General features: G+C 42.4%; 1 protein-coding gene across 16 annotated transcripts in view; it reads right to left on the reverse strand.

The window, feature by feature from the left end:
• Positions 1–16,247, reverse strand: part of LOC100671814 (HLA class I histocompatibility antigen, B alpha chain-like) — a 43,852-nt gene that overhangs the window by 19,515 nt on the left and 8,090 nt on the right. For 9 of the 16 annotated variants that reach the window (XR_010321589.1, XR_010321588.1, XR_010321586.1 and 6 more), the window contains 5 exons: positions 15,771–16,067; positions 14,593–14,868; positions 13,434–13,709; positions 13,188–13,310; positions 11,929–12,021 (listed from right to left, as the gene is read on the reverse strand). Coding sequence is in view for 8 of the 16 variants with exons in the window: in XM_064282854.1 (XP_064138924.1) it covers positions 11,963–12,021; positions 13,188–13,310; positions 13,434–13,709; positions 14,593–14,868; positions 15,771–16,067 (1,031 nt within the window). In the remaining 8 variants the exon portion in view is untranslated. Of the gene's footprint in view, positions 1–9,436; positions 10,908–11,928; positions 12,022–13,187; positions 13,311–13,433; positions 13,710–14,592; positions 14,869–15,770; positions 16,068–16,247 lie in introns of those variants that run through there. The other 7 variants (XR_010321593.1, XM_064282890.1, XM_064282871.1 and 4 more) reach the window with 6 other exon arrangements.

The raw sequence follows: 16,247 nt of genomic DNA on the forward strand, positions 1-16,247 counted from the left end.
ACGTGCCATTCCCCAGCAACCAACAGGTGTGCCCTATGCCCAAGCCCAGCGACTAGCAAATGCACTTCTGTGTACTCTTCCAGCATCCACCCGGCACAGCTCGGCAGGCACATCCCATCACCAGTGAAGACCAGGTACATCCTGACAGACTCCAACAACAAACAGGCACTCCGTGTGTCAACAGTCAATGACCACCTGGCTGCAATGTCACCCATCCTACACACAACCAGTTCCTGCAGGCAGACCCCAGATGCACAGAGACCCCTTGATCTCCCACCACCTAATGAGACACCAATTTGTGCCCACATAAAGGGCCTACCCTGTCCATTTGGATAGCATTGCTAACCCGTGGCTAGGAAGACAACCTGTTCTGCTCTCCCGTGAATGGATTAACTGCTAGCACCAACCCAGAAGGATCCCACAGTCATACAAGGACATGGAGGAAGCCAGACATTCCAACATTTGTCACCACAAAATAAAAAATCCAGACAAAGCAAACAAACATACAATCAATAAATAAAATAACACCTCAGTGCCTTGGAGACAACAGAAAATATCAAATTATATAAAGATGCAAGACATTGCTCAAGCAAATGACCAAAATAAAGGGGCAGAAAATTTTCCTGATGAAGAAATGCCAATGGAGATACTGATAAGGAATTCAAAAGATTTACATATAGAGTCCTCAAAGAGATGAAGGAAAACACAGACAAAACTCTAGAATAATTCAGGAAAACAACACAAGAACATAATGACAAATAGACAATTAGAAACCATACAAAAACAGCAACTAGAAATTCAGAAGCTGAACAATAAAATATCAGAAATAGATAACTCAATGGCAGGACATAGAAGCAGAATTGAACCAATGCAAAAAAGGAGCGGTGAAATAGAGAACAATCTCTTGATACTAATTTATTTGAGGAACAATCAGAAAAAAGAATAAAGAAAAATGAAAAAAGCCTAAGAGTTATGTGGGACACTATCAAGAAGAACAAGCTATGCATGATTGGAATTCCATAACAGGAAGAGACAAGAAAAAGCACAGAGAGAATTTTTGAAGAATTGCTGGCAGAAAACTTCTCTGATATCATGAAAGATGAGAAGGTTTCCATCCAAGAAGTTCAGCAAACCCCATATGGGATAGACCTCAAAAGAAAGTCACCCAATACTCAATACAGGGAAGGTCAGCTCAACTGGACTGGACCAAAAGCAAAGAAGTTTCCAGGATAAACTGAATGCTTCGAAGGTCAGCGGAGCAAGGGCGGGGGTTTGGGGACTATGGCTTATGGGGACTTCTAAGTCAATTGGCAAAATAAATTCTATTAAGAAAACATTCTGCATCCCACTTTGAAGTGTGGTGTCTGGGGTCTTAAATGCCAACAAGCGGCCATCTAAGATGCATCAATTGGTCTCAACCTACCTGGATCAAAGGAGAATGAAGAACACCAACGTCACACGATAACTATGAGCCCAAGAGACAGAAAGGGCCTCATGAACTAGAGACTTACATCATCCTGAAACCAGAAGAACTAGATGGTGCCCAGCCACAACCGATGACTGCCCTGACAGGGAGCACAACAGAGAACCCCTGAGGGAGCAGGAGAACAGTGGGATGCAGACCCCAAATTCTCATAAGAAGACCAGACTTAATGGTCTGACTGAGACTAGAAGAACCCCAGCGGTCACGGTCCCCAAACCTTCTGTTGGCCCAGGACAGGAACCATTCCTGAAGACAACTCATCAGACATGGAAGGGACTGGACAATGGGTTGGAGAGAGATGCTGATGAAGAGTGAGCTACTTGTAACAGGTGGACACTTGAAACTGTGTTGGCATCTCCTGTCTGGAGAGGAGATGGGAGGGTAGAGAGGGTTAGAAACTGGCAAAACGGTCACGAAAGGAGAGACTGTAAGGAGGGAACAGGCTGACTCATTACGGGGAGAGTAAATGGGAGTGTGTAGTAAGGTGTATATAAGTTTATGTGTGACAGACTGACTTGATTTGTAAACTTTCACTTAAAGCACAATAAAAATTATTTAAAAAAAAAAAAGAAAGAAAGAAAGTCACCAAGGCATAACATAAGCAAACTTCCAACGCCAAAGACAAAGAAAGAATTCTGAGAACAGCTCATGAAAAATGAAATATCACATACAAAGGACAACAGTAAGACTAAGCTCTGATTTCTTGACAGAAACCATCCGGGCAAGGAGGCAGTATGATGACATATATAAAACCCTGAAAGAAAAGAATTGCCAACTAAGAATCATATATCCAGCAAATCTGTCTCTCAAATTCAGTGGTGAAATTAAGGCATTCCCAGATAAACAGAAATTAAGAGAATTTGTAAAAACCAGACCGACCTTACAAGATATATTAAAGGGAGTCCTTCAGACAGAGAACGAATGACACCAGATAACCTGAGACCAAGACACACCCCAACATCACCCAGATACCAACTCAAAAACTCTCAAAATAAAGCTACCAAGCTGAAAACAGGGAATTAGAAATGTCATTCTGAAATTGATGACAACTTCAAAATCAAAAGGGGTAATGAATGGTGTAATTATAGAACTCCCATATGGAGTGGAAGTCAAGGCAATATCAAAAAATAACAGACTGTTTTAAACATAAGATGATAAAGGTACACCTCACAGTAACCACAAAGAAAATTCACAAACCTACCCACCAAAATAAAGAAGAAAATAAAAAAGACCCAGTAAACACAAAATCAACAAAAACGAAGGAAGGGAAAAGATGATCCACGAACAAAAAGAACTCAGCACAGAAGGTTAAGTGGAACAAAGAAACCATCAACACCACAAAAAAAAAAAAGTAACAAAATCACAGCAGTAAATTCATATTTATTGATAATCACACTGAATGGAAACAGTTTAAATACACAGGTTAAGAGACAGAAAGTAGCAGAATGGGGGAAGAAAAACCATGATCCCTCAGTATGTTGCATACAAGAGACACACCTTAGACACAGACATCAACAATCAACAAGACTAAATTAAAAATCAAAGAATGGAAAAAATATATCAAGCAAACAGCAACCAAAAAACAGCAGAAGTGGCAATATTAATCTCTGATAAAGCAGACTTTAAATCAAGCTCCATCATAAGACACAAGGAAGGACATTATATAATGATTAAGTGTTCAATCCACCAAAAGGACATAACGATAATAAATACTTACGCACCCAATGGCAGAGCTCCAAAATACTTAAAACAAAGCCTAACAGAAATGAAAAGAGAAATAGTTCTACAATAAGAGTAGGAGACTTTAACACATCACTTTCGGTGATGACTTTAACCATCACTTTCGGTGATGGAAAGAACAACAGGAAAGAAACTCAACAAAGACACAGATCTAAATAACGCAATTGACCAACTTGACCTCATAGACACATACAGAACAGTCCAACCAACGGGAGCACTGTATACATTCTTGTCCAGTGCACATGGATCATCCTCTAGTATAGATCATATTCTAGGCCACAAAGCATCCTCAATAAATTCAAAAATATCAAAACAGTACAAAGCATCTTCTCAGATCACAACGCAATAAAATTAGAAATCAGTAACAGGAAAACAAGGGGAAAAAATCGAATACTTGGAAACTGAACAACAACATGTTTAAAAACCACTGGGTAATAGAAGAAATTAAAATTGAAATTTAAAAAATTCCTAGAATCAAGCAAGAATGAAAACACAACATACCAAAACCTTTGGGACACAGCAAAAGCAGTGCTCAGAGATCAATTTATAGCCATGAACGGCCACATCAAAAAAGAACAAAGGGCCAAAATCAATTCCTTACCCCTACAACTTGAACTAATAGAAAAAAGGCAGCAAAAGGAACACACAGTCACCAGAAGAAAGGAAATAATAAAGAATACAGCAGATATAAATTAGAAAAACAACTGAAACAATCAACAAGACTAGGATCTGGTTCCTTGAAAGGATCAATAAAATCAAGAAACCACTGTCTTAATTGACAAGAAAAAAAGGAAAAGATGAAAATAAACCAAATAAGAAATGAGATGGATGACATTACAATAGACCCAACTGAAAGAAAAAGGATCATAAAAGAATACTACAAAAAATTAAGTAAGTATACTCCTACTAATTTGAAAACCTAGAGGACATGAACAAATTTCTAGAAACACACTACCTACCTAAACTAACACAAACTGAGGTAGGAAATCTGAACAGACCCATAGCAAAAGAAGAAACTGAAGAGGTCATAAAAAACTACCAACAACAAAAGACCCTGACCCAGACTGTTTCACTGGAGAATTCTTCCAAACATTCAAAAAAGAGTTGTCCCTAGTATTACTCAAACTATTCCAGAACATGGAAAAGGAAGGAATACCCCTGAATTCATTCTATGAAGCCAGCATAACCCTGATACCAAAGACAGGGGAAGACACCACTAGAAAAGAAAATTATAGATCAATATCCTTCATGAACATTGACATATAAGTTCTCAACAAAATTCTAGCCAATAAAATCCAACAGCATATTAAAAAAATAATAATACATCACAACCAAGTGGAATTTATACCAGATAGTTCAACATTAGAAGAGCAATCAACATAATCTACCACATAAATATGACAAGGAAGAGAATCACATGATCATCTCAATCAATGCAGAGAAGGCATTTGATAAAGTCCAACACCCATTCCTGACAAAAAGTCTAATCAAAATAGGAGTAGAAGGGGAATTCCCCCAACATAATTAAGGGCATACAAACAAAACCAACCCCAATGGGTCTGTTGGTTTTTCATACTGTGGGGGCTTAAAAGGTGCTGTGGTGCTAGAAGCTATGCCACTGGTATTCAAATACTACCAGGGTCACCTATGGCAGACAGGTTTCAGCTGAGTTTCCAGACAAAGACAGACTAGGAAGAAAAAACCAGCAGTCTACTTCTAAAAAGAATTAACCAGTGAAAACCTCATGAATAGCAGCAGAACACTGATATAGTGCCGAAGATGAGTGCCTGAGGTTGGAAGGCACTCAAAATATGACTGGGGAAGAGCTGCCTCCTCAAAGTAGAATTGACCTTAATGATGTAGATGGAGTCAAGGTTTCAGGACCTTCATTTGCTGATGTGATCTGAGTCAAAATGAGAACAGACAGCTGCAAACATCCATTAACAACTGAAACATGAAATGTATGAAGTATGAATCTAGGGAAATTGGAAACCATCAAAAATGAAATGGAACATATAAACATTAATATCTTAGGCATTAGTGAGCTGAATTGGACTGGTATTTGGCCATTTTAAATCAGACAGTCAGTCATGTGGTCTACTATGCCAGGAATGACAACATGAAGAGGAATGGTGTCACACTCATCATCAAAAAGAATATTTCAAGATCTATCCTGAAGTACAACCCTATCAGTGATAGGATAATATCCACACACCTACAATGAAGACCAGTTAATACAACTATTATTCAAATTTACACACCAACCGCTAAGGCCACAGATGAAGAAATTGAAGATTTTTACCAATCTGCAGTCAGAAATTGATTGAACATGCAATCAGGATGCACTGATAATTACTGGTGATTGCAATGCGAAAGTTGGAAGCAAAGAAGAAAGATTGGTAGTTGGAAAATATGGCCTTGGTAATAGAAATGATGCCAGAGACCGCGTGATAGAATTCTGCAAGATCAACAACTTGTTCATTGCAAATACCTTTTTCAACAACATAAATGGTAACTATACACATGGACCTTACCAAGTGGATACACAGAAATCAAATTGACTACATCTGTGGAAAGAGATGATAGAAAAGCTCAATATCACCCGTCAGAACAAGGCAAGGGGCTGACTGCAGACCATCAATTGCTCATATGCAAGTTCAAGTTAAAACTGAAGAGCCAAAGTATGACCTTGAGTATACCCCACCTGAATTTAGAGACCATCTCAAGAATAGATTTGACACACTGAACGCTAATGACTGAAGACCAGACAAGTTGTGGAAGGACATCATACATGAAGAAAGCAAGAGGTCATTAAAAAGACAGGAAAGAAAGAAAAGACCAAAATGGGTGTCAGAAGAGACTCTGAAACTTGCTCTTGGACATTGAGTAGCTAAAGCAAAAGGAAGAAATGATGAAGAGCTGAACAGAAGATTTCAAAGGGTGGCTTGAGAAGACAAAGTATTATAATGACATGTGCAAAGACCTAGAGATAGCAAACCAAAAGCAAAGAACATGCTCGGCATTTCTCCAGCTGAAAGAACTGAAGAAAAAATTCAAGCCTCGAGTTGTGATATTGAAGGATTCTATGGGGAAAATATTAAAAGACACAAGAAGCATCAAAAGAAGATGGAGGGAATACACAGCATCACTATATCAAAAATAATTGGTCAATATTCAACCATCTCAGGAGGTAGCATATGATCAGGAACTGATGGTACTGAAGGAAGGATACCAAGCTGCACTGAAAATGTTGGTGAAAAACAAGACTCCAGGAATTGACAGAATACCAATTGAGATGTTTCAACAAATGGATGCAGCACTGGAAGTGCTCGCTTGTCTGTGCCAAGAAATTTGGAAGACAGCTACCTGGCCAACTGACTAGAAGAACTCCATATTTGTGCCCATTCCCAAGAAAGGTGATCCAACAGAATACAGCTCCCATTGGCTGCTGGAGGAGAAAATGCAGCCAGACTCCTGAGCCTGCTCTGAACACTCATGCAGCCCTGCTCTCCCAGGACTCAAGGTGAGAGTCTCCAAACCATACACTCAGTGAAGGATGACCTAGGTTCCTGCACCCTGACCAACTAGTAAGTGGCAGAGCACACGCACAACACCAAATCCAATGACCAGGGAAACATCCCGTATACCCATGACCAGGTGACCAGCAGGACAGATTCATCATCTCACAAAAAAAGCTGCCCACATCTTCAGCAGCACCACAAAAACAATGAACAGGCTCCTGGGCTCACACACCTAGTAGCTGTTCTGAGCACCTGGAGACAGGAGGTAAGAGCTTCAACAAGGCCAGATTAACAACCAGAGTAGCACACATGCGAAGTCTACTTGGACATATCAAAACAAAAATTCAGGATGCAATAAATAAATAAATGTAATAACTCAGAGACAATAGTCAATATCAAATCACATAAAGAAGCAGGATAAAATGGTTCCAGCAAGCAATCAAAACAAAGAACCAGAAAACCTTCCAGAGAAAGATAAGACAATGGAACTACCTGATAAAGAATTCAAAAGACTAGTATACAGAGCTCTCCAAGAGATCAAGAAGATCAGGCAAAACACAAACCAAACCAAGGAACACACAGACAAAGCAATAGAAGAGTTCAGGAGAACAATACAAGAACAAAACGACAGAATAAACAGGCTGCTAGAAACCATAAAAAAAAAAAAACAGCAACTGGAAAATCAAAAGATTAATAATGAAATTTCAGAATTAGACAACTCAACAGAAGATCATAGAAGCAGAATTGAGACAACGGAAGTCAGAATTAGTGAGACTGAAGAAAATCCCTTGACACCAATTTGTTTAAGGAAGAATCAGAAAGAAGAATGAATAAAAATGAAGAAAGCCTAAGAATTATGTGGGATACTCTCAAGAGGAGAAACCTGTGAGTGATCAGAGTTCCAGAACAGGGGCGATAATGGAAAACACAGAGATAATTGTTGAAGATTTGCTGGCAGGTAACTTTCCTAATATCTTGAATGATGGGAAAATATCTATCCAAGAAGCTCAATGAACCTGGATGGCTTCACTGAGGAATTCTACCAAACTTTCAGAGAAGAATTCACATCAATACTACTCAAACTATTTTAGAGCATAGAAAAGGAAAGAATACTCCCAAATTCATTCTATGAGGTCAGCAAAACCCTGACACCAAAGCCAGGCAAAGACACCACAAAAAAAAGAAAACTATGGACCAATATCCCTTATGAACATAGACACAAAAATTCTCAACAAAATTCTAGCTGATAGAATTCAACAGCACATAAAAAAAATAAACAAATAAATAAAACACCATGACCAAGTGGGATTCATACCAGGTATGCATGGGTGGTTCAACATTAGAAAATCAATCAACATAATCTACTACATAAATAAAACAAAAGAATCACATGATCGTATCAATCAATGCAGAAAGGGCATTTGACAAAGTTCAACACCCATCCCTGAAAAAAACTCTCAGCAAAATAAGAATAGAAGGAAAATTCCTCAACATAATAAAGGGCAATTATACAAAACCAACGGCCAACATATTTCTAAATGGAGAGAGACCGAAAGCATGCCCCTTGAGAACAGGAACCAGATAAAAAAAGGATGCCCTATCACCACTCTTATTCAACATTATGCTACAAGTTTTAGTTAGAGCAATAAGGCAAGAAAAAGAAATAAAGGGCATCAAATTGGTAAGGAAGACATAAAACTATGCCTATTAGCAAATGATATATCTTATGCACAGAAAACCAAAAAGAATTCACAAGAAAGCTACTGGAACTAATAGAAGATTCCTGCAAAGTAGCAGGATAAAAGATTAACACATAAAACAGTTGGATTCCTCTATACTAACAAAGAAAACTTGGAAAAGGAAATCACCAAATCAATACCATTTACAATAGCCCCCCAAAAGATACTTAGAATAAAACTAACCAGGGATGTAAAAGACCTATTCAAACAAAACTACAAGACACTACTGCAGGAAACCAAAAGAGACCTACGTAAGTGGAAGAACATACCATGCTCATGGATAGGAAGACATAACATTGTGAAAATATCAATACTACCCAAAGCAATCTACAGATACAATGCAATCCTGATCCACATTTCAACAGCATTCTTTAATGAGATGAAGAAACAAATCACCCACTTTATATGGAAAGGGAAGAGACCCCTGATAAGTAAAGCATTAATGAAGAACAAAATGGGAGGCCTCACAGTACGTGATTTTAGAACCTACTATAAAGCCATGGTAGTGAAAGCAGCCTGCTACTGATACAACAGAAACATAGACCAATGGAACAGAACTGAGAATCCTGATGTAAATTTATCCATCTATAAGCAGTTGGTTATTTGAAAAAGGCCCAAAATCCATTAAATGGGAAAAAGACAGTCTCTCTAACAAATGATGCTGGCATAAATGGATATCCACCTGTAAAAAAAAAATGAAACAAGATCCATACCTCACCCCTTACACAAAAACTTAATCATAGAAATTTCCTATTGTTGTCGTTGTTAGGTGACACGGAGTCAGTTCCGACTCATAGCAACCCTATGTACCACAGAACAAAACACTGCCTGGTCCTGTGCTATGCTCACAATCATTATGCTTGAGCCCACTGTTGCAGCCACTGTGTCAATCCATCTCGTTGAGGGTTGTCTTGGTTATCTAGTGCTGCCATAACAGAAATACCACAAGTGGATGGGTTTAACAAAGAGAGGTTTATTTTCTCACAGTCTAGTAAGTTACAAGTCCAGATTGAGGGTGTCGGCTCCAGGGAGAAGGCTTATTCTCTCTGTCAGCTCTGGAGGAAGGTCCTTGTCCTCAATCTTCTCCTGGTCAAGGAGCTTCTTAGGCACAGGGACCCCAGGTCCAAAGGACACACTCTGCTTCTGGTGCTGCTTACTTGGTGGTATGAGGTCCCCAACTCTCCGCTTGCTTCCCTTTCTTTTTATCTCTTGAGAGATAAAAGGTGGTGCAGGGAAACTCCCCTTACATTGGATCAGGGAAGTAACCTTAATAAGGGTGGTGTTACAATCCCACCCTAATCCTCTTAACATAAAATTACAATCACAAAATGGAGGACAACCACACAATACCGGGAATCATGGCCTAACCAAGTTGATACATTTTGGGGGGGACATAATTCAATCCATGACAAGGGTCTTCCTCTTTTCCTCTGACCCTGCACTTTACCAAACATGATGTCCTTCTCCAGGGACTAATCCCTCTTGACAACATGTCCAAAGTGTGTAAAATGCAGTCTCGCCATCCTTGCTCCTAAGGAGCATTCTGGTTGTACTTCTTCCAAGCATTCTAGTTGTACTTCTCTTGGCAGTCCACTGTATATTCAATATTCTTTGCCAACACCACAATTCAAAGGTGTCAATTCTTCTTCGATCTTCCTTATTTGGAAAACCTGGTGGTGTAGTGGTTAAGTGCTATGGCTGCTAATCAAAAGTTCAGCAGTTCGGGTCCACGAGGCACTCCTTGGAAATTCTACGGAACAGTTCTACTCTGTCCTATAGGGTCGCTATGAGTCAGAATTGACTCGATGGCAACGGGTTTCAGGTTTTTTTTTTGGTTTTGGGTCAGGCACACCTTGGTCTTCAAAGTGACATCTTTGCTTTCCAACACTTTAAAGAGATCCTTTCCACCAGATTTGCCCAATACAATGTGTCTCTTGATTTCTTGACTACTGCCTCCATGGGTGGTGATTACGGATCCAAGTAAAGTGAAATCCTTGGCAACTTCAATATTTTCTCCATTTATCCTGATTTTTTTTGTTTGTATCCTGATGTTGCTTATTGGTCCGTTCGTGAGGATTTTTGTTCTCTTTATGTTGAGGTGTAGTCCATACTGAAGTCTGTGGTCTTTGATCTTCATCAGTAGGTACTTCAAGTCCTCTTCATTTTCAGCAAGCAAGGAAGGTTGTTAATGAGTCTTCCTCCAATCCAAACACCTGAGGGCAGCCTCTGGCTAATAGCCAGGAAGGAACTGAGGCCTTCAGTATAACAGCCCCAAATGAACTGAATCTTGCCGACAGCTACATGAGTTCGGATATGGATCCTTCCCCAGTCAATTCTTCAGGTAGGACTCCAGCCCTGGCTGACACATGGATTGCAGCCTTGTGAGAGATTCTAAACATACGACCCAGCTAAGCCGTGCCTGGACTCCAGACATACAGAAAATGTGAGATAATTAGTTATGTGTTTTTTTATGCTGCTAAATTGGTGGTAATTTGTTATGTAGCTGCTATGGATTGAATTGTGTCCCCCCAAAATTTGTGTCAACTTGGCTAGGCTATGATTCCCAGTACTGTGTGATTGTCCACCATTTTGTCATCTGATATGATTTTCCTCTGTGTTGTAAATCCTACCTCTATGATGTTAATGAGGCAGGATTAGAGGCAGTTATATCAATGAGGTAGGACTCAATTTACAAGATTAGGTTGTATCTTGAGTCAATCTCTTTTGAAATATAAGAGAGAAGGGAGCAGAGATATAGAAGGACCCCCTACCACCAAGAAGTAAGAGGTGGGAGCAGAGTGTGTCCTTTGGGCCCAGGGTCCCTGTACTTAAAAGCTCCTAGACAAGGGGAAGATTGTTGACAAAGACCAGAGCTGACAGAGAGAGAAAGCCTTCCCCTAGAGCTGGTACCCTGAATTTAGAGAATAAACTTCTGTTTGTTAAAGCCATGCATTTGTGGTACTTCTGTTATAGTTGCTATACAGTAGCTATAGATAACTGATACAGCCTCCCACAGTTTTTACTGGGTTAAATGGGGCTGTTTAAACCTACTCTCATTCCTCTCCCCTATGGCAATGTTCCCTTTCTTGAAGACAGGTATCCTGCTTTGTCTTTACTATCATAAATGTCCATTTCATTTTCTGTCTTAGTTGCTTTCTTCTCACATCCTCCAGGAAGCCTCAGGTAGGGAACAGCAGGCAGGGTGGGAGGAAGTGTAGGTGGATGCTAAAAATCATTTGGAAGAAGGTATCTTCCAGGCCTGTGCAGTCTGAGCTCTCAGGTTGTGATATATAACAGTGATGAATAAGCCCTGTCTGCCCCTTTCTGAGTTTTCCTCTTCCAGCCTTCTAGATGGCCCACCTCACACTCCAAGTACAAACACCATTGATTCCCTATAGCCCAGATATGACTCTCCCTTCCCCTGCTTCCCTGAGCAAACACATACCATCAGCCAACGTAGAGCCAACTTTCCCGTCACTTCAGACCCCATCACCTTTAAGGTCTGAGAAATGAGTAGACTCTTGGCCAGTCTCAGTGTCTGCAAAGAAAGAGAAGCTGGTCAGAGCCCACAAGAGAAGGTGACCCTTAAGGAGGTGTGGGAGTCAATATAACAGAGCAGCTATCTTGGGCTTAACAGTCCGACTGTTTCCTTAGAGTCAGGGCTCAGCCGACTGAGAGCCACTTAACCTCTCTGTGGCCTCAGTTTTCTTGTCTGTAAAGTGGGATTGAGCACCGTCCCTGTCTCATAGGACATTCGTGATGTTTAAGTGATTTAATCCATGTAAAGCCCTTAGCACAGGGTCTGATACTTTAATTAAGGCAGAACCCTGGAAGGGAGGGGTCCCCACCCATTTAGCTCCTGTTTCCTTAGCCCAAGTGTGACAAGGACCAGTTCTTCCCTAACATTTGTCATCCTGACTGTCATCTCACCTACCTGCAGATGAAAGACTGCTCTGTCCCTAGCAGCCCACGTAGGGAGTGGGGAGCTACCAGTAAAAGGCCAGAGTGGAGCCAAGGATGAGGAAGTCTTAGAGCAACACACACACATGCACACACAATCACACACAGACTCGTACACATATAGCCATACGTTCTTATGCACACATGTACACACATGCACATAAAACACCTATATACACACGTACACACACACATACATAAACCCACACAATACACATACAAACGCCCATACACATCTATAGATGTACATGTACACAAAGACAGTCACAAACATGCATTACACACTCACTACAGATTTGCCAACTAAGTTTGGGGATTTGGTTTCCTCCCACTTAATCTCTTATAAGAAATTTAGGAACCTGAGGAAGAAGGATAGGGAATTTTTTTAAAGAGACCCACTTCCCAGGCATTCTGGTACTTTCTGGATTTCATGTTACCCTGTCCTGAACCCTCAGAAAGGAGCAGAGGCCATCTGGCCTTAAATCAAGATCCTGGAGTCCAGAGCCACAAAGACGACCGTGCCTGTGGTGTTGGGGCCCCTCGGAGTCCAGCAGGTCTCCAGCCTCCCACCTCATCTGCAGCTAAGCATGTCTCAGTTGGCCAGGGAATCCTTCCCAGGCTTTGTTGGACAATAGTAGTCTCCAAATTGGCTCTATAAGTAACAGGGGCAGGAATTGCAATTCAATCCCTTGGGCTGAGACACCCTTAAGTCACAGCGAGAAAACCCAGAACCTTCTTCCCTACCTGAGTACTTGTTCCTGCAGAGCGCAAATACAGCAACCATGATCACAACTGAAGGGACCACAGCTCCAAGAACCAGGCTAACAAACTGTTTCTTGATGTGGATAGTGGGCTGAGAAGGTGTCTCTGAGAAGGGAAGGAAAAGTGAGTGACCCTGACCCACAGGAGTGAGCCTTGACACTCCTGGAGGTGCCCATAAGGGCCCCTGCTTTCCCTGAGAAAAGGCTCCACTCTCATCCCCCTCCTTACCCCATCTCAGGATGAGGGGCTCAGGCAGCCCTTCGTGCTGCACACGACACGTGTATCTCTGCTCCTCTCCAGAGGGCACCACCATGGCTGCCCACTTCTGGAAGGTCCCATCCCCGGAAGGTCTGGTCTCCACAAGCTCCACATCCTGGGTCTGGTCCTCCCCATCCTGTTGCCAGGTCAGGGTGATCTCCGCTGGGTAGAAGCCCAGGGCCCAGCACCTCAGAGTGACCTCCCCATCAGGGCTGGGGTGGTGAGTCACGTGTGTACGGGGAGGCTCTGTGGTAGAAACACAGCAAGGGTTCAGGCAAGGGCTTGCTGAGTAGCAACTACTCCAAAGACCAGGATGCCATGAACTCCTGGTGGTTTGGCTGGGGAGATGGCTGCCAGCAAGGGCAGGGCAGGGAGCACCTCCAGGCAAGGTGTAGAGGGAACCCAGCACTAATCAGAGCAGGGATTCTAGAAAAGGCACTTGGAGTTCAGCCCAAATCTTCTCCAGAATAAGGGCCTCTTCACAGACTTCTACCCTCTTATCAAGCCATTGGTCAATTTTTCCAGATAAATTTTTATAGAAACTCACAGCTGCTCTATCTCTAGTGGGAAAGGGCCAACCAAAAAACAAACCCATCGCTGTTGAGTTGATTCCAACTCACGGCGACCCCATGTGTTACAGAGTAGAACTGCTCCACAGTATGTTCCTGGCTGTGACCTTTATGGAAGCAGATGGCGAGGCCTTTCTTCCATGGCACCACTGGGTGGGTTCAAACAGCCAATCCCAATTAGTAGTTGATTGCTTTTAACTTTTAAACTACCCAGATTCCTAGGGAAAGAGCCAGAAATATGAAAAACCTCCAAGTGCCAAGGAACAAGCCCAGTCGCCTTCTGAGAATAGTTTCCCTCCAGGGAGGGCCTAAGAAGGGTGGATCAATAGACTGCCCAGGAGACCCAAGATGGGAGGTGCCCCAAATCCACATCTCTTGCTTGTGGAGACGCCATCCTCAGCGTGTTGGCCCCACCCATCCTACAGTAGATATCCTACATCTCTGTGCAGGATTAGCTCTAGGAGAATGGCACCGTCCCCCCACCTCCCCTTTGGGGATAGAACTGGCCCAAGCTAGGGTTTGGGTGAGGGCTGGGTGGGTGGGGTGTGGGAGGTCATTACCAGTGCGGGTCAGGCTCTCCCATCCACACTTCAAGTATCTCTGCAGCCACCAGATGCATTCCTTCTCCAAATAGTCCTTATCTCTCTTTATGGAGTTCTCATTGGCCTCCCACTTTTGCTTGGTGTACTGGGCGATAAATGAGTCGGCCGTGTACTGCAGAGTGTCTATGTCTAAGCTCAAGTAGTCGTTACCGTCGTAGCCATACTGCCAGTGCCCAATGATCTGACCGTCGTCCTGGAGCTCACAGCCATAGGTGAACTGGAGGATGTGGGGGCCTACCCACCCCACCCAGGACCAGGCAAGGTCAATAAGAGCAGGGACCACCTCCAGGACTTCCCCATCAGTGGTCCCTGCTTCCCCCATCCCACCCCACCCCACCGAAGTTCTAGTTTCTCCTTAGGTGACATTTGCACTCTAGACAAATTAGTTGGATCCCCTGATTCTAATCTCTGTTCCTTGCTGTCAGCTCTGCAGTGGGGAGTGGTCTGCACTTGGCTCTCGGGCTTATTGTAAAGCAATGGATGGGGAGTTACAGACGGGCTTTGCCATGAACTGTGTCATCTTGGAAAACCCTGGTGGCGTAGTGGTTAAGTGCTATGGCTGCTAACCAAGAGGTTGGCAGTTTGAATCTGCCAGGTGCTCCTTTCTTTTTTCTCCTCATTGACCCAAATCAGACACATGCTTCATATTCTATCAAGTTCCACCTCACTTATGAAACACTCCCTGACCCCTGAGGTCTTTCACCTAGGAACTTCTGTCAACTATTTTCTCTGCTTCTCATTTGGCATTTAAGAAAGTATTGGTCTTTGATGTCTCTTGGTATGCTTCAAAGGATCATAGGGGCAGTAAACTTTCCCATACAGATTGTAAGCTCCTTGAGGGCAAATACTAGGTCTTACACTTTTCTGGTTCATCACCCCCAGTACCCAAAAGTTACATACTAACCATACATCTGTGACTAGTAAGACTGCTGAATATCGAATGAACTCATGTCAAGTAGACCTACTCCTCTTTGTGACCTCATTGGTGGAGCGTTCATTCTCAAGTGATAGATGTGCAAACACTCCCTGTCCCCAGCCTGACCCTATGGAAAACACTTGTCAAAAGGGCCTCCTGCCCCAGGAGATTGGGGTGTGGTAGTGAGGACTGCTTCCCACTGTTCTCTCACAGGACCCACCTGCTGGTTTTTGTAGATGCTCTTCCTTCAGGCTGTGCTTCTGGGTTTGGTTATAGTATTGCTGCACATTTCTCAGATTTAAGTGAAAAATCTTCATCCGACTTGTGAAGATCTTGGTCTCATCATCAAAGTAATCCGAATCCTCCCTCAACCAGTGAGCAAAAGGCTTTGCCTGCATCTGCACGCTGTCATAGCCGATGAAGAGTTGGTCATCCACAAAGCCAGAGGCAGTAAATGCAGGCACTCCCGGGCTTGGCTCAGACACAGCCATGTAGAAATACTGCAGAGAGTGCGGTCCTGAGGTGGGAGCCATAGACAGGGGACTCAGAGTAAGCTAACAGTATTTACTGAAAGAAGACCCAATTCCCAACATGAGGGGAATGATTGTGTGTGTGTGTGTAAAATAGGAGAGGCAGGGCACACCTGATAAAACAGTAGGAAAACAGTTTCGGAAAAACTCATCAGCACAAGTGAATT

Source organism: Loxodonta africana, chromosome 1 (assembly GCF_030014295.1).
Source record: "Loxodonta africana isolate mLoxAfr1 chromosome 1, mLoxAfr1.hap2, whole genome shotgun sequence".
NCBI lineage: Eukaryota > Metazoa > Chordata > Mammalia > Proboscidea > Elephantidae > Loxodonta > Loxodonta africana.